The following is a 26,324-nucleotide window of genomic DNA, read 5'->3' as shown; positions in this document are numbered from 1 at the left end:
TACAACTCTCCAAAAAGCAGGGCGGTCTTGCACTACCCAATCCTATCCAACATTACTGGGCATGCAATATTAACAAAATCAGTCACAGTCTTGACAGAGGAACCGACGTAGGCCCATCATGGGCTCTGATAGAGCTATGGTCCTCAAAGTTTTCCTTACTGTCCCTTCTTACCGCGTGGCTCCCCCTCAAGAATCCTTGTTGTTACTAACTCGCTGAAGATCTGGAATCAATTTCGTAAACACTATGGCTTGAATGAACCTTCAACTCTGGCCCCGGTTGTTAAAAATCATCTATTCCTACCCTCCTTATCTGACCCTACCTTTACTATCTGGAGAAACAAAGGTTTATTACATGTCAAAGACCTTTACAAAGAAAATTTATTTACTGATTTTACAGAGCTTGCAGCCAGTTTGAATAACCTCAGTCTCACTTTCTTCGTTTCCTTCAAGTCAGGCACTTTGCCCAAACTGCTTACCCACACTTCCCCAACCATCCGCCCGGATCTCTGATTGACTCCTTATTCACCCTCGATCCTGTTCAGAAGTGCTCAATCTCTGTGATTTATAATTCCATCGACTCCCTTAACCCTGACCAAACAACTCGCCTGAAGCAGACCTGGGAGCAGGAGATAGAAGCTCCAGTCTCAGGCGATCAATGGGACCAAATCCTTATGCTAGTTCAAAAAATCCTCTATGTGTGCGAGGCACAGCTTATTACAATGCAAAGTTCTTTTCAGAGTGCACTACACAAATGTCCGACTGGCGAAGATATACCCAGGGACCAGTGACAGTTGTAATAGATGTAAGCAGTCGCCTGCTAACCACACATATGTTTTGGTCCTGTTTGAACCTCACCAGCTTCTGGTGCCAAATTTTTGATACACTTGCAACAGAGCTTGAAGTGGATCTTAACCCTGAACGGCCCTATTTGGTTCTCCTCCACTTAGGACACCTAATCTCCCTGCATCGAAACGCTGGGTACTGGCCTTTACCATTCTATTGGCCAGGTGCCTTATTTTGTTTAAATGGAAGTTCTTTCACCTTCACACAATAGCTGGCTTAGAGAGGTCCTCACTCATATCAAACTTGAGAAGGTTAGATTCTCTCTGTTGTATGTGAACGAAAAAAATAATAAAGAGATGTGTAAAAAAATATATATCTTTGAGAACATAAATATATTATTTGCAAAACAAAACAAACTGCTAAATTTGTTTTTTTAAACAGGCAATTTATTCTCAGAATTTGTCATGGGTTTGATGAAAATACATTTTACTGCTTATCCCCTGACATCCCCTGACCCAGATCAATCTGTTTGAGTTTAAAATGCCTTGAGATGACACATGTTAACATAGGCTATATAAACAAATTGACCTGAATTACAGGACGCTTTAACTTGCAGTATTCTTATGTGATATTGTGAAATAAAAGCAGACTTTAGACAACTTTGATACTTTTCCCCACTATCTCCTATTAATTACATTTCAGTACATTTCCACGTAATTGTCCATTTATGAAGTCTTTTATCATGAACACTTTTGAGTTCCATATCAGGTGGACAACATAAACACCTCTCAAATGTAACTTGGCAATACTGTGTCCAGAACATCTTTCACTGCTTTCTAATGGTAAAAAGAGAAAAAATAATTATTGCAGGTTTAAGAAATGGTATTACAAGAGACCTTTGAGATATTAGGACACCAAAACTGCTCGTCTACCTATCCAAGGTTTAATTTCCTCTATCCTTTCAACAAAGGTACAGTAATGTGGTATCATTTTAGAATCTATAATCACATTTTTGTACACAAATTCATTGCTTGAGCTAGTACAGTTTTTTTTAAGTCATTAAATCCTCCATGAACGGAGAATTCTGTTAAAGCAAATTTAAAGCAATTACTCTATGAAATCAGACATCCAATGACAAATGTCACTGGATGTCTGATTTCCCCTCAAAAGTAAACTTTAAACACAATAAAGCAGTTATTCAAAATCAGTGTATGCGTTAAAAAAAAAAAAAAAATCATTCCATCATTTACAAATCCCCCAAAATAAAACCCAGAACCCTTCCCTTAATCAGTTATTAACCAAAACAGATTAAGAATAATTAGCAAATAAAATCCCACAGCCTCCTGGTTTGGTTCACTGGGTCTTGTTGTCATGCAGCAGTGGGGACTGAGCACTATAGATGCTGACAAACATGAAGATGTGCCTAAGCTCCATCAACTTGACCAGGGACAATATGCCTTATTTATATAAATCCTGGAAAGAGGGACTGCAGAAGGAGGACCACTCCCACCACCATAAGGCCACAGAAGAACAGCACCAGCCACAAAGGGAAGTATCCTACAGTAAACACAAACGACAAGTCAGTCTGATGTTCTGAAATATAATCATTGACAGAAAACTGAAAGATGACGCCCTACTTACTTCGGCTGGTAATACTGTGCACTTGACATCGACTGTCCACAGCTACACTCAACATTGCAGTTTCGTTATTCCCTTTGACATTTTTGCCTTTCAGGGAGTCAGGCAGGAAGGCCAGATCTGTCACAACAATTCCATGGGACTCCTGAACATAATACAGCTTCTGCACACAAATATTAGCAGCAAATCTGCTTACACAAGTTTCCAGGTTGATTTATATACCAATTAGTATGATGCTTTTAGTACCTGTAGGGAGAAAGCAATATAGATTGCTACTGATCCAGTCACAGTCCCAAGGCCAAGAAACGTCCCAGAGTCACTGTTAAAGAGAAGTTAAATTTAATACCAGCAAGACATAACATAGCTCTATCCTAAAGAGTCTTAATGGCTTTTCCAGAAAAAAAAAAAAATCAATTATGCACAAATCCAATGAGAGCAGATGAACCATCCTTACACAAAGAGCGTTGTTTTTTTACTTGTCTAGTGAGATGAAATGATAGATTGAAGATTTTATTACCAATGCATCATAATCAAACATTTAATCCACACCTGTTTTCACATGTTGATCAAACATACAACAAAATCCTGCATAAAGTGGAAAAACAACTGGTTAGCACCGCCGCCTCACAGCGAGTGGGTTCCAGATTCGATCCCCACCTGGGGCTTTTCTGTGTGGAGTTTGCATGTTCTCCCCGTGTATACGTGGGTTCTCTCCGGGTACTCGGGCTTAATCCCACCATCCAAAAACATGCATGTTAGGTTAATCGGTGACTCTAAATTGTCCTTAGGAGTGAGTGTGAACGTGTGTGGTTGTTCGTCTCTATGTGGCCCTGAGATGGACTGGCGACCTGTCCAGGGTGTACCCTGCCTCTCGCCCGATGGCATAGGCTCCAGCCCCCCCGCGACCCGACTGACGGATTAGACGGTATAGAAAATGGATGGATGGATGTTGCACAACTGGTAATACTAAGTCGAAGATCAGCTCACAAAATCATCACAACAGCTCCAATATCACTGTTCTGTCTAAACTAATCCAGATTTATTCATAAAGCACATTTAAAAACAGTAATGGTTGACCACAGTGCTGTACATTAAGAGAAAAAATAATATATCAGTTAAAGGGACACAAAACACTGGTAGAAAAAAAAAAAACAACAGCTCTGTGTTGAACGCCAGGGAGAAGAGGAGTCTTTAAATAGGATTTAAAAGAAGACAGTGAAGGAGCCTGCCAAACATGCAGAGGCAATCCATTCCACAATTTTGGGGTCGTAACTGCAAACGCCCGAGCCCCTCTGAGTTTCAGCTTCGTCTTTGGAACAGCCAAGAGCAGCAGAGCAGCTGATCACCTGACCTGAGACTGAAGGAGAGTACGAGTGACGCAAGTCTGAGAGATAGGGTGGAGCAAGACCATTAAGACATTTAAAAACAAATTTAAGAATTTTAAAATCAATTCTGTAGCACACAAGGAGCCAATGAGGGGCAGCCATAACAGGAGTGATATGTTCTTGCCTGTGAGATTGGGTTAAAAGACGAGCAGCTGCATTTTGGACAAGATGAAGGTGAGCGAGGGAAGCCTGGCTGACCCCGAAACACAGCGCAATACAATAATAAAGACGAGTGGTACTGAAGGCGTGTATTATCTTTTCAAAGTCCTGCCTGGACAAAATTGACTTTTTTTTTTGGAAATTTGTTGCTATTGGAAAAAGCTGTTGTTTTTTTTTTTTGTTTTTTTTTTTTTAAATTACAGAGCTGATCTGTGGGTCAAACTTAAGGTCTATTTTCATCCCCAGGGTGGTGGCAGTGGGTTTCAAATATGGAGTCAAAGCGCCATGGTCCACATGATGGGTGTCACAAGAACCACTTGGGCGGAATAATAGGACCTCAGTCTTTTTATCATTAAAACCAGGTCAAATCCAAGCTTTGATGTCATTGAAGCATTCCAACATCATATTTTCTCAGATGAGTGTAAATTTAACAATCGTCAGCATAACAATGAAATTAAATTAAATGAAATTTTTCTTTCAAATTGGAACCCAAGGGCAGCAAGTACAGTGAAAAAAGGAAGGGTCCAAGAGTCCCTGAGGCACCCCACAGCCAAGAGACACTGGAGACGACACAAAATAATTTATGCTCACACAAAAACTTCTGTCAGCCAGAAAGACCAAAACCACTCCAAGGCTGCACATTTAATATCGACACAGAGCTCAAGATGAGAAATTAGAATGCCATGATCCACTGTGTCAAAGGCAGCAGTCAGGTCTAAAAGCACATGGACAACATAATTACCAGCATCAGTAGCTAAAAATGGCATTAAAGACCCTTAAAATAGCAGATTCTGTGCAATGATGTGTTTTTAAAACCAGACTGAAACACCTCAGGAATACCATTTCTGTCTAGAAAATGTATTTTACTGTGGGGAAAAAAACAAAAAAAACAACAAAAAAAAGTCTTAAAAAAAGTCTTGCTTAAAAACCCTAGGGACCACATCTGTGGCAACACTACTATTAACAATAGCCAGGACAGAAGGGAGGAAACACAAGGGGGCATAGGATCACTGGGGGAACCAAAAGGTTTCAACTGATTGATAAAGTCCTTCAAAACCGTGAGAGACACGGGCTCAAAATGGTTAAAGGCAGCAGAGCAAAAAACTGAAATGGACGGGTCATATGGAGCGAAAATTAGGGATCTAGTTAAGAAAACTTCGTCAACAACGAAATGGAGAAAATTCTCACAGATTTCAGGTGAGGCTGGAAAAATATTTATGCTTTTCAGCTTTAGTAATCTGATAATGACACCAACTGTCTTTCAACATGTCACAGGACACCTAAAGCTGTGCTCAGCTCTCCTGCAGGGACGTCTGACAGAACGGGTGACGTCATTCAGCCAGGGCTGACGTGTCACTTTGGGACGCTTGGTTTTTAAAGGAGCCACCATGTCACAAGATAAGACACAGGTTGATAGAAACTGTGACGTCAACTCTTCAGAATAAAAAAAATTGAGGAAGTTATTATTAAAAACATGTGCTCAGAGAACACTGCATCATAAATGCGTGAACTGTGTCCATGTTCAGGTGTTCAGCCACAGACTGCACAAGACTAAAAGAATCAATAAGATTTAAGAAGTATTTAATATTAAGAAGAATAACAATTTATTTAAGAAGCCAGTGGCTTATCACGACAGCACACATGGATATTAAAGTCCCCAACAATTAAGATCTGATCATATTTAGTGATCACTCCAGTAAAGAGATCAGAAAAGTCATTTAAGAAGTCCTTATCATATTTGGGTAGCCTGTAGATCACTGCACACGGGACCAGGTGAGTTTACTATGTGATGGAGAGGGCAGCGGTAGGAAAGATCTGTGCAGTGTTGTTTTTAAAGTTGATTAACTTTTGCAGCATCAGGTCTCCAGCATAGAGCCAGCCTTCTGAATTAGTTTGTTAAGTTTCTACGAGTCACATGCTTTCATGTTGCTGGCCCAACAGATGCAAAGCAGACTGCAGGCTCCACCACAGACCTGCAGAAAATATGCAACATTTTGGTTTAGACACTAAAGCAGCGGTCCCAAACCCCTGGACCACCGACCAGTACTGGACCAAAAGAAAGAAAGAAATTCAAAAACTTTTCTTTAAAAATTATTTCTATTTGAATTAAATGACTCTGAGGAGCATTTTTATTTCTGTAAAAGGACCACTTCTGTCCATGCTTTTTACACCGCACTTGATGCATTTGTGTTTTTTCTTATGCACCAAGCCCAACCTAGCAAAAGTGAGTAAAAAACAAACATCGCTGGAGAGTTTCTTTGAAAGGATGGTAATAATGAGATAGCAGAAGATCCCAAGACTGCCCACAAAAAGAAAGCTGCATTTAAAAGAAAATACCAAGAGTCTTACTCAAAATAAGGGTTCATCACAACAGGTTATTCACATTCTCCAAGCCTGCTCTGTATATGTGGCGACCAACTTGCCACATAGAGAGCAGACACACTACATTTAAAGACTAACCTTTGCAGGGTTTTTTTAAAGAAAAAAACATGAAGAACAGAAGCAATTATTGAGGGCCACCACTTCATTGAATGTGTCTGCATTGAGAGTCATTCTTAGAGGCCATCCGCATTGCTAAAACTTCGAAGCTCTCCATTATTGGTGAAGAGCTGATCCTGCCCATTGCAAATATATTTGCTGTGAACTTTTAGGAGAAGCTGCAGTGAAGAAAAAAAAAAGTAGTAGTATAGATTCATCTTTTGGAATCTTTTTTGAACTGATGAAATAACAGAGGACATAAAGGCACAATTGTTAGAGTATTACTGAGCCACTCTGGTATGCAATCCAGGTGGACGAGTCTACCAATGTTGCCAACTATTTTGTTGCCAACTATTTTTTAGGATACACGTGAGGATATATGATGTGCATTATTGTTGTCAACAAACACCAAAGCTGCAGAACTATTCAAGTCTATGAATAATTACATATAAGGAAAAGTGAACCTATACACAGAAGTGAGATGGCTCTCAAAAGGAAGATTGCTGGCCAGAGTTATGAGACCCACTGCAGAGATTTCTTTTAGAAAAAGATTCACCAATGGCAGCACATTTCAGTGGGACAGAATAGGTCGCAAAACTTGTGGGACATATTCAAACTGCTCAATGAACTCAATCTGGCACTTGAGGGTCGAACAGCACCCGTCTTCAGGTCTGCAGATAAAATGGCTGCATTCTAAGCCAAATGAGTCCCCTGTTCATTCCATCTCATGTTGACATGTGCTGAAATGACAAATAAAACTCCTTGAATCTTCTTTGCCCAGGATGGAGACAGTTTTAAGGCAATCATCTCTTTTATTCGTGTTCAAGATGGGGTGATTATTCACACAACATGCCACAAAGTGATTGACCAGTTCCCTGAATTTAGCCTCCTGTCCCCATCACTGATACAACCAACAACTGCAAACTCGTCTAAGTATTTTCGGAGAATACAGTACTCTGAGTTGTACTGGAAGTCTGAGCTGCACAGAGTGAACAGTCCCTTATTGTGCTCCTGTGCTGCTGACCACCTTCCCACAAATACAAACCTTCAGTCTCACATGCTGTGGTGTGTTTGTCTAGTATTCAATAATCCAGGTGGTTGTAGAGGCATAAAATTGTATTTTCTGGAGCATATTTCATAATACTGCAGGCTGATTTGTAATAAAAGTACTGGAAAAAAATTGAAAGAACACGATCCGTCATGAGATCATGGATCATCATTTTTCTAGATCAGAGTGGGCTTACTGAAGCAGGTAGAGGACAGCATCTTCAACACCAACCCCAAGATGATAAGCAAACTGTAGTTGGTCCAGAAAAGTGTTCACTTGCCTTCTTCGGTGAGCAAATAATAGTCTCTCCAGGACTTTCATGATGTGGGGTGTTAAGGCAACTGCTCTGTGGTCATTTAGGGTAGATGTATGAGATTTCTTTTGGTACTGGAACAAGGCAACCAGGTTTTCATAGCACTGCAATTTTCTCTTGGGTCAGACTAAGGTGAAAAGGTGCCGTTGAATCCAACAGCTGTTCTGCACAAGCCTTCAGGACCCAGGGGCTGACACCATGTAGGTTCAGTCTCTCCAGCAGCCTTTTCACCTGATTTCTGGAGACACACAGACTGGAGGGTGAGGCAGCGGAGGTCTCATTGTATCCTGATGTGGGAGAGATGTAAATGAGACTATAGAGGTGTGACAAGTAGGTTGTGGGTACAGGTAGGGTGTGAGGTCTGTGTTGCTGGAGGCAGGGGAGAGCATGCTGAGCGCTGATCTGAGCTGAATCTATTGAAATACATCTTCAGCTTGTTCAGGCTTTTTCAAGTCACTAGTGATCCAAGGTTTGTTATTAGGGAAGTACCTCACCACTTTTCTGGGAATAATACTCTCCACACAGAAGTTATTGTTTTCTGTCACACACAGTCATGGCACTGATATAATCTCCATGAGGCTTACAGAATGCAGTCCATGGACTCAAAAGAATCCTTGCAGTTCATTTTCAGCCTCTTGAGACCATTTTTTTCCAAAGTCTGTACTGTAACAGGTAGTCATTTAACAATGGGTGTATAGTTGGATGTGAGGAGAACCAGACAGTGCTCTCATTTTCCTAATGGAGTCAGGACAGAGGACCTGTATTCATCTTCTACATTTGCATAGAATAAAGACAACTTTTTAATTTCTCTGGTGGAGCAGTTGACAAACTGTTGAAAGGTTGGAACTTGGATAAACTCTTTCAAAATCGCCATGAATGTGTTGGGATGTTTGTAGCCTGGCAACAACTGAGTTGATAACGTGAAGGTCTGTGAGTACAGGGACACCTGGTAATATATACAACGCTACCAGAATAACACAGAGCTGGTCTGTCCCTCATCCACCTGTTTGTTCATCTAGCTCCTGCCTGTCATCCAGGCAGTGGCTACTTGCGGCTATAGGAGAGCTAACGGAGGGATTTCTACAAACACCTCTACTGGGACCACTTCATCGACACACATGGCTGCAGCACAGCTCCTTCACTCCGGCAAGAACGTCCATCTCACTCAAAGTCGTCGTTCACATTGTCAAAATCTGATAAATATCCTGCCATGTTGCACAAAACTATCAGTAGTAAACTCTGTGTGAAGTTAGCCGACTGTCACAGAGAAAGGAATAAATAAACTGCTCCCGGCGAGGCGTGTGGATGAAGTGGGCCCAGTAGAGTGCCTGTGTAGAAATCCCTCCGTTAGCTCTCCTATAGCTGCAAGTAGCCACATAACAGCAGCTATGAGCTAACAGAGCTATAGCACACGTTCATTCATTCATTCTTCTTAAAGTATTGGTGAAATAAAGACAGATAATGCCTTATTTAGAGGCTGCATCGTCTAAGCCCCGTTCACTCCGTTATATGGATCTATGCCAATCACGAGTCATCTAAATAGCTTCTGAAGGACGCCGACTTTCGCCACTGTTCTTGGTGAGTAGATAAACGTATTTCATGCCAGAAATAAGGTCTAGGTTTAAAAATACACGAGTATCCCTTTAAAAAACATATGGGGGATTTGGAGTCTTTATTTGGGCTTTAGTTAACATTTGGAAAGCTCAAAGAGCTACTTTCGTTGGTAAACAGCTCTTGAGTTGTCACGGCAACTCATCAAAACAGATGTTAAAGAGTGTCAAATATAGAGAAAATCCACTCAAGCAGCACAACTTTCAAACCAGCACAGAAGAAAGAAAAAAAACTTTTGAAGGAGAAGAAGAAGTAAAAGAAAGAGCTTTGTATATATCATAAAAATACACATAAAACTATCAATGCTACTGCAACTTATTACCAACTTAGGTGCAGTGTTTTCTAGAACATACTTCATTCTTTGATGGTATGGAGAGGTCTTCATGTACATTGCATGTTTACGTTGCTAATCTGTGAAGGAACCATTTATGCTAAATAATATTCATTGGTTTTGGAGCATCATATGCCATAATCCAGATGACATCCTGGTCAGGGAAGGTCTTGTTAATCACAGAAAAAAAATGCCGAATCACATCCTGCATGTCATTCAATAACATGATTCCATAGTGAGAGGCCAGGTGCTAATCTTGCATATCAGCAGTTAAGAGCTGTCACTCAAAAACAAACAAACAAAAAAATACCTGATTATGAGAAAACATTTTTTCCTTTCACAGCTATAGTAGATTGTCTCCTAACTTCCTAAAGGCTTACAACGTGTTTTTAAAGGTAGTGAAGATGGTCCTGTCACTGTTCTGAAATGTGTTGATGAAAATTATAACAAGCTAATAAAAATTTTCAAAAAATCAAATCAAGTAAACATGTGTGACTTATTTGTCAACAAGCAACTCTTGGATACAGGAAATACAATTTAAAAAAAATACTGAGCTTTTGATTGCGTTGCTAAGTTAACATTACTGCAGCTGTTTGAAACTTTTTTCAGGCCTACTTGATAAGTAAATAGAATTGAAAGTGACCTTTCAAATTTTAAGGACACCCCTTTCTTCTTCAGAAGAACTTTTTAAGCCATTATTGTTTTTTACAATAAGGAATACAATTTGAAGTTTATTGTTTTCATCAAATCCACAGTAACACTGTCAATAGTAAGAATGTTATTTTTCCATTACGCTATTGTGGCTTAGTGTGGTCAATACAGCCAGCTATCACCTGCCCCACATTTCATGAAATGACTTCATGTAATTCAGTCATACAATACCAGGTATCAGGAAGACTACATTAAATAAAAGAACATACAAATAACATTTACGGCAGTTATGAATAAATTCCAATGAAATTCGAACGTTGAAAATTCTATTCTAGTTTATAATAAATCAGTTACCTGACAGCCAGACAGGAGATAACCTCAGAGCCACAGGGAGATGTAAGCATGGGCAGCAAGCTCTTGCCATCCCACTTTGTGAGGTAGCAAGGAGTGGGTTTTCTGGCTCTTTTATGAGGGATCTGCACTGTGTAAAGCCTCAGTATGTTTTTTTGGTCCTCTACTCTTCCAAACCTGAAATATATAAAAACACAACAATGTCAGGATAAACTGAGCTTTTGATTTTTTTTTTTGGAATGGAAAGCGAGGTGCAGAAGTATTTGTTATGGGTTGTTGTTTTGGTTTTTTTACCTGCAAGCCATGTATCGATAAGACTTTTCAGCTATTTGAGGGATGGTTTCATGCCAATTGAGACCCATTGCCAACTGGTTGCCACTCCATACATTGCAGGCAAAATCCCGGCCAACAGTCACAAGGTGCTGCATAAGAACACAAGATGCTAGCAAGAACTGATGAACCAGTTTAACCTTCATCATTTAAAACCCTCATTAAACATCAGCATCAAGAGATGTCAGTGGTTTACCTTGTTCATTGGACTCATATCAAAGTCTTCAATCTCCCCTTCATGTGCTTTGAAGTCAAACTTCTTCCTCAGGGACGGAAACTAGAAAAGAAACATACGAGCCGAGTCAAAACCATTAACACACCAAACACAAAGTTCATGAGGTGCTCCTGCACTGTCACAGTTTTGAGTGCAAATAAACAAATTTTGCAGAATAAAATTGTATTCTAATATAATATCCAGATTTGCTGAACCACAAAACATAAACATCACAACCATTTACATTTACTTTAATCCCCATAACTTTTCAGTGAATTTGGTGTGTAAAGTGCACTTTAATAAGCTTGATAGAGTTTAAATCCAGCCCAGACCTAAAACAAATTACTTAATAAAACCAACAAACACAGACATGAATATATAAATAAATCAATTCTAGGATTAACTTTAAATGATCAAATAGAAAACAAAATTCTGCGTAAGAAAATTGAGCGAGGGAAGACTGAAGGAGGAAAATACAGGGTTTACCTCCCTCCCAGGTAACCCGTATATGTGCAAAAAGACATTTGTTCAGTCGGACACAACACTGAAACATGACTCATGTGGTGATATTGATATATTAACAACTCTACAGCGTTTACCTCCCAGACTCTGATGTGTCCGTCAGTGCCTCCTGTCAGCAAAAGATTCATGTCAGGACTGAATCTGACAACTTTCTGCAGTGGGTCCTGTGGGTTAAGGTCCGACTGCAGTTCAGCCAAACCAGTCACTTTGATGTGAGTCGTCTCCTCCTTGGTATCCGACATATCTCCAGATGCAGCAGTCCCATCCAGTTTATCTTTGTCTCCTTTCCCAGCTCGTCGCCTGGCATTACCTTGCTGCATAATGGTCTCTGTGGCATACATGAAACCCATCTTTACTTGAGAAAGACCAAAAGTAATGGGTATTGTGGAAACTTTCAAACAGAATGGATATTGTTATCTATAAGCGTCTATACTGGCTTTAAGTGTGGAAAGAATACAGACAGACAGTCACCCACCCACATATTTGAAACCATCATTGAGATTCTGCTGCTTGGAGCATTCCCTGTGGTTGTTAACAACCCAACACAACTTCAGTCCCTCACATAAGATGGCTTTGAAATATTTCTAAATTAAAAAACGCAGGACATGCAGAGCTTGCAGACTGCTCACTCTGCTCATGATGGTAACTCCTAGAAACATGGGGTCAAATATGTATCTATGTGACAACTAGGTAACAAATTAATTAAATTGGGGAATAAAAAATAATTAATATACTTCTTTTTTTCATTCTTTGGGAGAGGTTTATAGTGATAACATATCGTAACACTGCAAATAAACCAGAAAACCCATATAAATAAGCATTGGGCCCTTTATAAATCAATCTCCACTGTATAATAAAGATCTCATAGTTTCATTTTCCCAACAGAGCACTTTGTTCTCAGACTACAGCTTACTTACTGTTTCAAAGGTTTCTAAGGCCTAGTACACACAAACAAGTCATTTTGACAAACTGAGTTTTACGTTCTTTCTTCTCAAATAAAGGGGAAACAATGACATCCACACAGCAGTGTGGATCTATAGACAAATACAAAACACAAGCTAACCACAATGCCAGTAATCTGTACTTACACCCTGTGGGCTATTTCTTTTTCAAACCATTTGTTTTTACAATCCAACGGGGTTTCCTGCATGATGCGACTTCACTTTGTATGCTAAATAGTTCTGTATCTTAATTTTATGTTTGTGTCTTGATCCTCTTCTATCATCCCCCCAAACAGTTGAGGCGTGTGGCCTCTCTTCCTGAGGAGGAGTGAAGGGACCTCCTTCTCTCCGTTGTCACTCATTACAACATGCATGCTAAGGAATCAAACTAAAGAGTCAATGTGATCGGTTGCTTTCCTTAGCTCTGCAACTTTTCATACTTAAAACTGTATGATTAAAGCTGACTCTTTCTTTGCATATTGCCTTGACATGACTAATGTTGTGAAGTGGTCCTATAGAAATAAACTGATCTGAATTAATCTGAAGGTTTTTGAAATTATTTCTAAGGCAAGACGTAATATCAAATAAGATTCAGATTGTAGCAATTAGCCTCACCATCTTTATGAGCAACCTTTCCTCCTTTCTTTTTGCAGAGCTTAAAAGTCATGAGGCAGCAGGTCCCGTCCTGTCCTGCAGCAATCACACCATTACCCACAGCCATGTTCATAGTAGCACGCGTATCTGTATCATGAGAGTGAAGGAGACTGGTGCTGTAGCGGTGTTCTCCATCCAGCTGCAGATCCAGGAAGTGCTGAAACACATAGCTTTAAGTCTGCTGCTGTTGAAACTGATTTACATTCTTACAATACCAGCCATTAACCCTCAATTCAACCATGTAACAAAGATTTTGTAAATATAGCTTTGAATGGATAATAGAATACTATGAAATTAATTTCAGCCGCAAGACAAAAGGCCCAAACATACAGCCAGAGCTTTGAAGAATTATCTTTAGTGACAATAATAACTCTTGCAACAATGTATCCTAACAGAGAGGCCTTATTACCCTAACCCTATCATGGAGTCATTTTGGGACAGCAAAAAGAAAGAAAAAATTCAATTTCAAACATAATTTAAACAAATATGGATCATCTTGACAAATTAGTAAAGCTGTTTCCTTCTATTTCTACTATTTTGTTTATGTGCAAGTGTTTTCTGAAGTTCCAATGTGTTGCAGGCATTTTGGAGTAACTGCAAACTGTGTCCGTGAAGTGTAGCAAACAAATCCAAACCTTTTCCCAACTGGACAGTAAAAACAAACCGCATCCACAGATTTAAGACTGCTGGGTCTTTCAGGAAGCTTAAAGGGTCAACTTGCCCTCATAGCCAAAAATATTTTCCTGAAGACAGCTCCAAAGCAAACACATTTTTTTAGAAAAGTACCAGCAGATCACTTGTTCTTCACGGTGCAATAACTTCCACTTTTCCATTGCTTTTGTGAAAAAAATAAATAAATAAATAAATCAAAGCACAAAGAAATATACCATAAAAGGAAATCCTACCTCTCACTTTAAAATGTGTTCCTACTGAATAAAAATGCTGAAACATATATATATATATAGATATAGACCTCTTTTCTGAGCTTTGGTTTATGTTTAAGGTGATAATGCCTAATTTTAACATGGCAGATAAACCAAAACAACCTGGAAAAACATGCCATGGGACTTGATCTTCAGTACTTACCACAGCATTCCTTATTCCTGTCTTTGAGGCACCGCCTCCGCCTGCTGTGATTATCACCCCTGTAGAAGGATCCACTTTAATGGTGTACAACGGAAAGGGGGCTCTGTACAGATCTGGCACCTTACTCTTTCCCATTGTTCCTCATAAGACTTCTGTATTCAACCACACCTGTGAATAATAGACGGTTAGAGTATCTGAGGCTTGCTCTGCTCTATATCTCTCTATTTGAACCAAATTTCAACATAAAATATCTCAAATGTTGTTGTTGCAAATTTTGCAGAAATAGTTCTTGTTACTGCTGTGGAAAGACTACTGACAGACTAGAGTAGACAGACTCGTCTGGGGAACAGATAACACACATGTCACATGACAGTAAACAAAGAATTCCCAAAGACACTAACTTTTCAATATTTGGTCAATAAAAATCTGCTGAGTAGTTGACTATAAAAGTAAATCACCTCTGGTTAAAGATCTAGTCTTTACAAAATTATACTTAGAAGACTTTTATGTGAACAATGTTATGCTCTGACGCTTTGCAGGAAGACGTATTGCATCACTTCCCGTTACCTTGTTTGTGTTCTGTGGAGATTCTTGCTCCTCTTGGACTATTATAAATCACTTAATTTCTTGTTATAAGTTACACAGTTTTGCATAGTTAACTCTATCTCATACTTGTTCTATTCTAACGCTCACTCCTACAGATCTTTGGCGTTTATTTTCACTTTTTAGCGGTGTGTCTGGTTCTCTAGCTTAGCATGGCTACCAGTTCTCTTCCTCTATCTCCTGCTTTCACCTGCTCCGTGTGTCAGATGTTTAGCTACTCCCTCCTTCAGTGGTAATGGTACATGTAACAAATGTAGTCTTTTTGTAGTTTTGGAGGCGAGGTTATCTGAAGTGGAAGCTCGGCTCTGCACTGTTGAAAACCACCCGATAGTGAGCCAGGCCCCTTTAGCCAGTGCGGAGCCACCTAGCTTAGCTAACCCAGTGAGCTGTCCTTAGCAGAACCTGAGCAGCCGGGTCTGCTTTAAAGCAGACTGCAAGAAAGCTGGAGAGACAGTGGCGTTCCTCCAATTTAGAAGAGTCTCAATTAGTCTGGAAAGATAGTTTAATAACGTGTAAGAAAGCCCTTCGTAAAGCTAGAACTGCTTATCATTCATCATTGATAGAAGAGAATAAGAACAATCCCAGGTTTCTTTTCAGCGCTGTTGCCAGGCTGACAAAGAGTCCGAGCTCTGTTGAGCCATGTATTCCTTTAACTCTCAGCAGTGATGATTTCATGAGATTCTTCATCAATAAAATTGTTTCTATCAGAGAGAAGATTGATGGAATCCTTCCCACTATTATCACTGATGTATCATCAAGTAGAGCAGCTTTAGAAGTATCTTTAGAACCTGAATTGTATTTAGACAGCTTCTGCCCAGTTGATCTTTCTGAGCTAACAACAGCAATAGTCTCTTCTAAACCATCAACTTGTATGTTAGACCCAATCCCAACCAGACTGTTCAAGGAGGTTTTCCCCTTAATTGACACTTCCATATTGGATCTGATCAATTGGTCTTTGTTGATAGGATATGTACCTCAGACTTTTAAGGTTGCTGTAATTAAACCTTTACTTAAAAAACCTACTCTTGATTCAGAAGTGTTGGCTAATTATCGACCTATATCCAATCTCCCTTTTTTGTCTAAAGTTCTTGAAAAAATAGTTGCAGCTCAACTTTGTGATCATTTCCATAGAAATAATCTGTTTGAAGAGTTTCAGTCAGGATTCAGAGTGCATCATAGCACAGAAACAGCACTGGTGAAAGTTACCAATGATCTCCTCTTAGCCTCTGATAGCGGACTTGTTTCTGTGCTTGTCCTGTTGGATCTCAGTGCTGCATTTGATACGATCGATCACAGCATTCTGTTACAGAGACTTGAACATGTTATTGGGATTAAAGGAACTGCATTAGGCTGGTTTAAGTCATATTTATCTGATAGATTCCAGTTTGTTCTTGTAAATGAAGAATCTTCCTCACACACCAGAGTAAGTCATGGAGTTCCTCAGGGTTCTGTGCTTGGACCGATTTTTCTGGTTTCTTCTAAACTGTCTTGCTATATAGTTACTCTAGAGGGTATTTCCTTGGCTTCTAGTTCTACAGTGAGGAACCTTGGAGTTATTTTTGACCAGAATTTATCATTTGACGCACATATAAAACTGGTTTCTAGGACTTCCTTCTTTCACCTTCGTAATATTGTTAAAATCAGGAACATCCTGTCTCAGGGTGATGCAGAGAAACTAGTTCATGCATTTGTTACTTCAAGATTGGACTACTGTAATTCCTTATTATTGGGCTGTCCCACGTATTCTCTGAAAAGCCTCCAGCTGGTACGAAATCCAAAATTCTGCTATAGGCCCAGTCTGCTGGAAGGCCTCTTATGTCACATCTTTCCTCAATTTCCTCTTTTTTCCCCCTGTTTAATTTCTCAAATGATATGTACGTATGTAAATGTGACATTATTGTGGTTATTAACGTGTGTTTCCCTGTCTCAGCAACTATCCTTTGAATGGTGTTATGGTGTTTGTTGTCCCCTCTTTCCTGTCTTCTCAAACCCCAGCTGGTGGAGGCGGATGGCGGATCTTCCTGGTTCTGTCAGAGGTTTCTTCCAGTTAAAAGGGAGTCGTTTCTCTCTACAGTTGCCTCAGGCACGCTCAAAACGTCAACATTTTGCTAGCAGACGAGGGAAGATAGTGATTCTGAACACAGCCGACTACCACAGAAAAATAGCAACACTGCTGAGTGATTGCATCATCTACGAGCACCGAAGAGGGACCCCACAAACAACTCTGAGAAGAAAGTCACAGATTACATTCAAGACATACAAGACCGGGAAAAAGACAAAATTATTAACCGCTCTTTCTACCATAGACTTTACCCTGGGGACGCCACACCATTCATCTACTGACTTCCCAAGATACACAAGAAGGGAGTCCCACTCTGATCTATTATCAACCCCCCTGGTAGGAAACACTGCATCATATACAGAACTCCACATACTTTGTGAAGAAGATCCAACATCTGAAACTGTTACCAAGTGAAACCATTGTGTCCTTTGGTGTGACCTCACTTTTTAATCTGCATACCAGTTTCAGCAGCAGTGGACACTGTCAGGAAACGGCTACAGAAGATGACTAACTGAACAACAGAACCAGCTTCACTCCTGATCAGATCTGTGTCCTGTTGAACCTTTGCCTCTCCACTACTTACTTCAAGTATAATGACTACTTCTACAGACAGAAGCACAACTGTGCCATGGGATCTCCAGTGTCCCCCATTGTGGCTAACCTTTATATGGAGGAAGTGGAACGCAAAGCACTGAGCTCATACAAAGGAACAGCACCAAGCCACTAATCAAAGATCAAAACTCAAGAAGTGAAGGCTTTCACGGAAGGCAGCAACATCAAGTTCACAAGAGAGGATGCAAAAGACCACAGTAGCCTTTTATGGGCTGTGCTGTGCACATTGAAGAGGATGGAAGTCTCAACACTGAGGTTTACAGGAAACCCACACATACTGACCAGTACCGGCTTTTCGACTCACATCATCCACTAGAACACAAACTGTCTGTCATCAGAACACTACATCACCAAGCTGTGATTGCACCTATGACGGCTGAGGGGACATCAGCACTCTAAGAAAGCTCTTTAGACCTGTGGATACCCTAAATGGACTTTGTCAAATGAGCAAAGACAAATGGACCAAACCACACTGTTAGAGAAGAGACGAAGAACAGATGTCCATGTGTGGCAGGAGGGTGAGAGAAACTTAGAAGGATCTTCTCCAAACATGACATTCCAGTGCACTGCTTCACCCAAGAACCCCTCAGACAGAGACTGCTTCACCCAAAAGATAAAACACCCAAACACAAAATGAGTGGCGTCGTGTATGCAGTGCAGAGAGGACTGTGCAGACCTCTATAGGAGAGACCAAACAGCAGCTCCACAAGCGCATGGCACCACATAGGAGAGCCACCTCTTCAGGTCCAGACTCAGCAGTGCACCTACATCTGAAGGCAAAGGGACACCCTGAGGACAGTAATATCCACATTCTGGACAGAGAAGACAGATGGTTTCAGAGACGAGTCAAGAGAGCCATCAATGTCAAACTGGAAAAACATCTTTGAACAGAGGATGTGGTCTCAGGTATCACCTTCCCAGCACCTACAATGCAGGATCGTCTCTCCTCCCCAGGCAGTTTCACAACCATTCACACCTTGGATCCTCTGACCAATTGCCCCTTCAGACAGGTAGACAATTCAGAGGTGATAATGACTCCAACAACATGCACATTGGTCAAGGGGTTCAATGACAAGGGTGACTGTCTCTGCTTATAAGCCGATACTCGCCTCCATCTAGTTTAAAACTGAAGAAAACTTTATGATCAGAGGTGAAACGTCTTCAAGATCCAAGAAGAAGTCCAGTTGCACTTATTCAAGCTCTTAGTATTCCCTCAAAAGATTTGAACAGGTCAAAGTTGGAGCATACTGCTCTGTCAGATGCACTGGTTCAAGCAGAGGAGGCAAATCTTTGTATTGAGCAAAAAAGGTCAACCTATCCTTAATTGAAAAAATGTAATCCACTGTCCCTGACAATCATTTAACTATTGGGATCAAACAGATGCTGTGCGGGTCACTGGCATGACTGTGTAATGATAATGTGACAAAGAAGCACGAGCCAGCTAGCATATGAATGAAATTACTTTCCATTCTACCGGTGCTTTAGCACGAGCTTCAACCTAACCAGAGGACACCGTTCCTGATGGTTGTCTGTGCAGACAATGCAGGAAATGGTTCTATGTTCTAATTACAACGTCTACGAGCGCCGAGGCTCCGGAATAAACCCCACAACAGCGGTGGAACAGTTTCCATTATCATCGCTATTACTGACAATTCGAAATGTTTCTGAAGCAACACAAGAACACGTTTACCTCAAACTAAGTTAATATTACAGCTGACAACTATAGCTTAAATGTCAGGTTCATGCTGCTGCAATTGCTATGATGAGCAATGCGAAGTCCTTGATTGCTGGAGGTTGTATTTGAAGTCTCTTACCTGTGCAGTTTGTCCAGTTTACCTTATGTTGCAGTTTATCAGAGAGCTCGTCACTAAATTTGATGATTTCATGCTGAGCTATCAATGACAAATGATAACATTAAGGAACGGCTATGCTAAAATAATCCTAACAGGACCTCCCTACCAACACGTCAGCAACGTAAAGCGTCACTCACTGCGTTCTGACGTCCCTTCCCTTCTTCGCTGCTCATTTCCGGTAACCCCTAGTGTTGGGAACTTTGAGTCTTTTGGCTGAATCGGATCTTTTACTCTCGAACAGTAAATTGAACGAATCTTTGAACGAATCATTTCGTTCATTTTTCCAGCAGGTGGCGCTGTAGCCCTACTGTGGGCGTTGCACAAAATGGCCACGGTTCTAAACACTTAACACTGAACGCAACATAGTTTGCTTCAGCTGAGCTGACAAAATACAAAACACAAAATGCCACAAACAATTCATACCATGTAAAAACCTGGGAAAGCAAATACACAATAAGGTGACTTGTGTCTGTATCCTCCCTGCCATTGTTGTTTAAAGCCCGACACTGACTCAGTAGCTGTCACGTGACAAATTAACGAACGAGAACGACCCGTTCAGCCCTGTGACGTGACAGCTGGTAGAGAACAAGTGAATGTAAAACTCACATTGATTTTGACAATTAGTAACACAATTAAGTGAGAAAAAAAGTAACAATAAGTTCCCTAAAATGTTACATAGTGCATTAATTGTGTCTTATTATTATTATTAGTAGTAGTAGTATTAGTAGTATATTATTTTATGGTAGAGTATAACATAAAATCAACATGTTGATATAATTTTCAAAAGTATCTATTCACATTATTACATTATCATTTATCTATTTACACACTTCAGGCATTATATACACAACAACACTATACATATCTACAAAACCGAAGACCACTAATTAATTATGATTTCATGACAAATGAATGAACATCACAAAACAGACATCATTCATTTCCTCCTTCGTTTCTCAGTCCACAGTAGAGCCCTGTGTGGGACTCTTTTCTTCACCCCGCTCCCGCTGAATTTCTGACCATTACCACCGCAAAGTGTGTGTTACACTCCCGGCCGCAGCCGCAAAACTTTGAGAATTTATGCCTGCACAATAATAGAAATGCATTGATTTTGTGTCTTCTCCCGCAGGTGAAAACACGTCATTTTATAGGCTATTAATAAAGAGATTTACGGACAATTGAGAAACTTCTCCAAATATCACACTTGCCTTGCTTTGTGCTGTAAAGACCTTCTTTGAGCTTCCTTTCCACATCATTTATTGACATCCTGTCCCTAGGCTACATCCCAATCTCACAGTGTTTTTAGCCGCCAGCCGCCAGCAGTTGAGTTGTGAACGAATCAAAACTGTTTCCTGTACGAGGAGCCATAACCCGAGGAGTTGACTCGTGAACGAATCAAAACTGTTTCCTGTCCTGCTGACTGAGCTTATGCAGCTGCCGCCTGCCATGTGGTGAGAGAGGGTACTGCATGGAAATAAATTAATAATTTCTGTTTCCTGTCGTGCTGACTGAGTTTATGCAGCAGCCACCTGTCATATGGGGAGGGAGAGTACTGCGTGAAAACGAACGAATCACTCACTGAGACTACTTGTTACTCCCGAGTCATATAAAAGATTAGTTAATATCGAACGAATCGTTCGCGACCGACACATCACTAGTAACCCCCCCCAATCCCTCCCCACCCCGCTTTACACATCCTACCCTCTACTGAATTATTTTTATCCTCGGTGGGTACAAAATGATCTTTTGATTGTATTTGGCCATCAGAACATCATTTTATGAACAGAATTTGCCGACTTTGTGGCTAATAGTAAGAAGTCCCGCGCATAATACTGCGAAGGCCCACGGTGAAACCAGCCTCCAATCAACCAATAAGTCTTTCCTATTTAACTAAATTGGCCTGAAGTAACTACTCTGATTGTTGTTAGTTGCTTTGCTAACTTTTCTCAAACTATGTAGGTTTCCCAAAGATAAAGAGCTGAGAGAAAGCAATGATGCGGTCGATGAGGAAATGCGGTGGATCTTCAGACCTGTAGCAACAGGTGTACAAGCAGATCGGAACCTCTCAAGCTACCAAAAGGGCAACCAAGCAAATCAACCTTAACTTCAAACTGAACAGTACTTTGAAGGATGGGCTTCCAATTCCCACTGTACCAGTAAATCGGTGGCGATTTGAGGCACAAGCTCATGATTTCTGTGCTCACTGTACGGTCCGATCCTCGGGTTCAACCTGAGTGCAGTTTTATTTATTCCAGGCTTTAGAATCTCTCCTCTTCCAGGCAATCATCTGAAACAAAGTTTAGCCATATTAAGATGATATCTGTTCGTCAGTGCCCCCCCCCCCCCTCCGTGTAGATATATGTATGTATATGTATATGTGTGTATGTAAATCAATGTGACTATAAAAAACGATGAATCAAAATCAGTTAAATGTAAATGTTAGTGCTCTTTATTCAGAGACATAGATTTAAATGTTAAATATTAATATTTCAATATTTATCACCACAGTAACAGTGTTACACACATTAGTAGATGTAAGCACACATAAAACCATTAGAAAAATATATACGTTGGTTTGGTGCTTACCTATATCCTAATCACTTTAAAAGCTACATACGTTGTTTTTGGTACCTATATGTTTCCCAAATATATTAGTGTGTCTGTGTGGATGGGTGAATAGGAGGCATTAACTTAAAGCACTTTGTAGAAGCCCATTTCCTTTTATTAGTTTATGGGGCAGATCTGCCACATCCAATATGGCGGACGCGCTGACATATCGCAGCAACGGACCAACCTGCTCAACGAGGCGTCTGTGTATATATGTCTATGGTCGCGTTCGCAGAAAGTAGTTTTATTTTGAAAACCAACCGGATTTTCTTAGGTTTCACAAGTCCAACTTCCTTTCTACGTCATTCGCGCCAAAACAAAAGCTTAAATCAAATGAAGACGAGTTCAGAGGTTTCAGTGCCATGAACCACATTCTTACAGATGGCAGAAACAGAATGAATGCATCCACACTGGACAATCTGCTTTTCATCTCTGTAAATGCACCAGATGTTGCCTCCTTCCCGGCCCGCAGATTTGCAGAGATGTGGTCGAAGCAGGGACACCAAGCTGCTATTGATCCGCCAACCGGAAAGCAGAAAAAAATGCTTAGGCGCTTCATCAGAGCAGACTGTTCATAGGCTGTGTCCGAAATCACTCCCCAATCACTATATAGTGACCATGCCATTTTGTAGTGGTGTCTGAATGTTTAGGAGCTGTGTCCGAAATCACTCACTCATTCCCTACTCCCTATATAGGGAAATAAATGTAGTGCACTATTTAGTGAGCTCAACAGAAAAATCTGTCGACACTATTCTTGGCGCCGGTAATTACGTCATAGCTGTGGCACAATTAAAACGTACCACATTAACATTATCTCACACAATCTTGTCTTTTACTACTGCATTTTTGTTAAATTAGAGGCTTTTGATTACTGTCATGTAGTTTTTATTTTTGGATTTTGTTTTCTATTCAAGCATATTTTCATATTTTATTCTCTTGACTCTTTAGTAACAGCAAGTTATAGTTTAACCTCCTGGAATGTTTAATTACATACTGTTCGTTTTACACTTTTTTTCAATGAATATAGGAAGCCATTTAAATTGCCTTGTTTTAAAATTTGTAATAAAATAAACAATGGAATAAAGTGGCTTCATGATTGTTGTACTGCTCCACAACTCATGAATTTGTCTGTCATTCAATGGCTGACTATGAGCAATTCACCGGGGAAAAAAAACAACTTACCGTTATCTAGAAAACTCAGGTAGCTCTATCGAAATGCGTCTTCTATCAATCTGGCCGTGTTTCTTTTAACGATAATTCAATTAATGATGATACGGAGGAGAATTAGAACTGTGAGAGAGAGTGAAAGGAGAAGACGTGCTGCTCTTGTAAGACAAGCAAGACGTCGTCAAATTGTGAGTGTCAGCCTACTTTTTACTGCCTTTTTAATTAGAGTAATATCATTTTCTAAAATTCTCTGAACAATAAATTACCCTCCAAACTATAACCCCTACTGGCGAAACTTCCTGAACCTTGAAGCTCCTTTATTTCCTGTCTCACAATATTGGACAAACTGATTAATACAGTTGTGTCTGAGCAGTCACAATGGTCAGATTCACTCAGCTTTTAGTCACACACTGTACTAGCCATCATTAATAAATGGCAATTTAAGCTTTACTTATTAAACGATCTATGTAAATTGTCTAGATAAAGCTGCAACCATCTGTATTACTAAAGTTTGAATACTAATTTAATGTCCGTCTGCCATCCCTTACGTGCAGCCCAGAGAATTTTTGGCAATGCATTATGGGATATCTTGCTCCGGTTAGTGACCATCAGATGCTCACTACATTTCGCAGTGAATTGTGGGATACATTGAGTGCACTATATAGTGAGCATCAAAAATCCCTAAACATTCGGACAGGACTACAAAATGGCGTGGTCACTATATAGTGGTTAGGGAGTGATTTCGGACACAGTCAGGGGTTTTTGATGCTTTGGGTCCCCCCCATCCCATAAAGTCAGGGTCCTAGAGGGACCGCTGCATACCTACCTAAAAAAAACACAACCGCGTATGCACTCCTTCAGTCCCACTGTTCCCCACTTCATACTCAGCAACTGGTAGTCCTTTCCTGAAGCTAAATCTAAGAGGAGAGCACAAGAGCAAAAGGAAGATGGGACACAGCAAGGTCAAATTAACACAAGATTAATTTGAAGATTTTAAAGACTAATACAATATTACTAGCAAGGAGCCCGTGACAACATGTCCACCACTACGTTGTCTCCACCCTTGATGTGACGAATGTCCCGACTGTAGGACTGCAACATCAGAGCCCAATGAATTAGCCACTGATTTGGACACGGCAAAGAGTTCAAAAAGGTGAGAAGGTTGTGGTACGTGAAAACCACCACCGTCCCAAAGCCAACATACACACTAAAGTGCTGCAAAGCTTGAATCAAGGCTAGCATTTGCTTTTCGATGACAGAATAGTTTAACTGATGTTTATTAAATTTCAGCAAAACCCCCCCCCCAAAAAACTCAAAACAGACTGGCTTATCCACTCCCAAGTCATCACATTGCAACAGCACTGCACGGACCCCAACATACGCGGTCTTACCATTAAGGCAAAGGTTGGCAATTGCCTGGGGCCCCCAACCTGAGGGGGGCCCCTGACCAGCTGCCCCCTCCCCATTAAGCAGGGCTTGGGCCTCTGGACAGTAGCCCCCAACCATTGTGTTTGTAAATTTTAATTGTTGCAAATGTTTAAACGGAAAACAAAGACAACAAAAAAACTTGAAAATGCCCCAATCGTATTACCCCTCCTCTTTTGTGTTATAATGAACTATTCCATGCCTGAACGCGCGAACCATAGACATTAGAAGAAATACGGCCACCATCTTGGACTGGTCATCCTATCCATAGACAGCACACTATTTAATATGCCAAAGCACTGTATTCCTGTGAAAGATCGGCAGACAGGGGTCGGGGGACTACTTTTCCCAAGTAAGATTCAACATTATTGATTGCATTTTGTAAATAGAATATTATTGTACTGCATTTATGTCCACCACCAAAATTGTAGTCAGCAAACATTAAGCTGTATGTGTATAGCTGGTGTTCAACCGGCTATTTGTCAGGGACCTCGGACTCAGGACACAGATGCAGGGTCAGTTCAAAAGCAAAGCGGTTTATTTTGTAAACTCAGCACAGCAAGTCTAGGCAGGATGAGGATCTTCTCACAGAGCAAAAGAACAGGCTGTGAAAATCCTAAGCGCTCTTCTCAGTAACTATGGCTGAGGATGAGTGCAGCTATGAAAGATAGCTCCGCAGGAGGATCGCTCACTGCAGGCTCATGGAAACTATGGCTGTGGTCACTGTGAAAATTATGGCATAAGACTGGCTGGTAATGAAGCTCATGGAAAGAGACAACATACTGGCACAAGACAAGGGAAATGCAGACTATTTGAACACACGAGGAGCCAAGGGGAACAGGTGGAAACACTTTGGGAATCAGTGAAGACAATCAGACGCCTGACACGGGAGGAAGGGCAAGATACCTGAAATGTGACAGAAGTTAATATTTCAAAATGAAACAGGAAATGACGAGACAAGACATGAATCAAAACATAAATCATGACAGTATTAGGCCAACTGAGATATTATAAATCATATATTCCATAACACAGGCTTAGATTAAATAAGCTTGACCACGTTTTTAAAATGTCTTTATGTTGACTTTCTCAAATCTCCCGTTCCCGTAAGAAGTGGGAAGTTGCTCTGAGGAGGGAAGGATTCACTGCAAGCAAGTCATAAGCCTGCACCACATTGCCAAACTTGCCTCTATAGACCTGCAGAAAGGGAGCACGACAAAGACACTTTGCCAACAGTCCTCTTTCAGGGCTTTTAGCTCATTTAAACTTTCATGAGCAACTTTGTGTAAATATGCCTCAGAATAACGGCCATGATTGGCTGAATAGTCCGCTGCTCCTGCCCCATGAGTGAGGAAAAGAAAAGAAGAAGCAGAGCCGGTCGTCATCTTTTACAGGGGACATTTAGCCTAACGCAACTGTGGGGCTGCTAATGAATCCATTCCATACAGACGCAAAGCCGTGAGTGCCTGTCAGATGCTATTCAACATTAGAGTAACTATA

The 26,324-nt window shown here is 40.6% G+C and overlaps 1 protein-coding gene across 2 annotated transcripts; it reads right to left on the bottom strand.

Moving 5' to 3' along the window:
• Positions 1–1,207: 1,207 nt before the first annotated feature.
• Positions 1,208–19,753, bottom strand: preb (prolactin regulatory element binding). 2 transcript variants are annotated; one of them, XM_072395034.1, is made up of 10 exons: positions 19,587–19,753; positions 14,496–14,663; positions 13,371–13,566; positions 11,892–12,142; positions 11,275–11,355; positions 11,043–11,170; positions 10,752–10,925; positions 2,668–2,740; positions 2,425–2,584; positions 1,208–2,340 (listed from the first exon to the last, which is right to left on the bottom strand). In XM_072395034.1, the coding sequence occupies exons 2-10, from the start codon at positions 14,628–14,630 to the stop codon at positions 2,246–2,248; spliced, it is 1,293 nt and encodes a 430-aa protein (XP_072251135.1). In that variant the 5' UTR covers positions 14,631–14,663; positions 19,587–19,753; the 3' UTR covers positions 1,208–2,245. The 2 variants fall into 2 exon arrangements, with proteins under 2 accessions (XP_072251135.1, XP_072251136.1); XM_072395035.1 differs by lacking the exon at positions 1,208–2,340 and having other exon boundaries at positions 2,550–2,609.
• Between the last annotated feature and the right edge of the window lie 6,571 nt (positions 19,754–26,324).

This window comes from Leuresthes tenuis, unplaced genomic scaffold (genome assembly GCF_036924035.1).
Source record: "Leuresthes tenuis unplaced genomic scaffold, fLeuTen1.0.hap1 SCAF_10, whole genome shotgun sequence".
Classification (NCBI taxonomy): domain Eukaryota; kingdom Metazoa; phylum Chordata; class Actinopteri; order Atheriniformes; family Atherinopsidae; genus Leuresthes; species Leuresthes tenuis.
This window is presented reverse-complemented; position numbering and strand designations above follow the sequence as displayed.

Coding starts and splice junctions, on each gene's coding strand:
- preb (XM_072395034.1), bottom strand. CDS start 14,630: ATGGGAAAGAGTAAGGTGCCAGATCTGTACAGAGCCCCCTTTCCGTTG. Junction 11,171..11,274: donor ATATGAGTCCAATGAACAAG/GTAAACCACTGA, acceptor GTTCTTATGCAG/CACCTTGTGACTGTTGGCCG. Junction 2,341..2,424: donor GCACAGTATTACCAGCCGAA/GTAAGTAGGGCG, acceptor TGTTTACTGTAG/GATACTTCCCTTTGTGGCTG.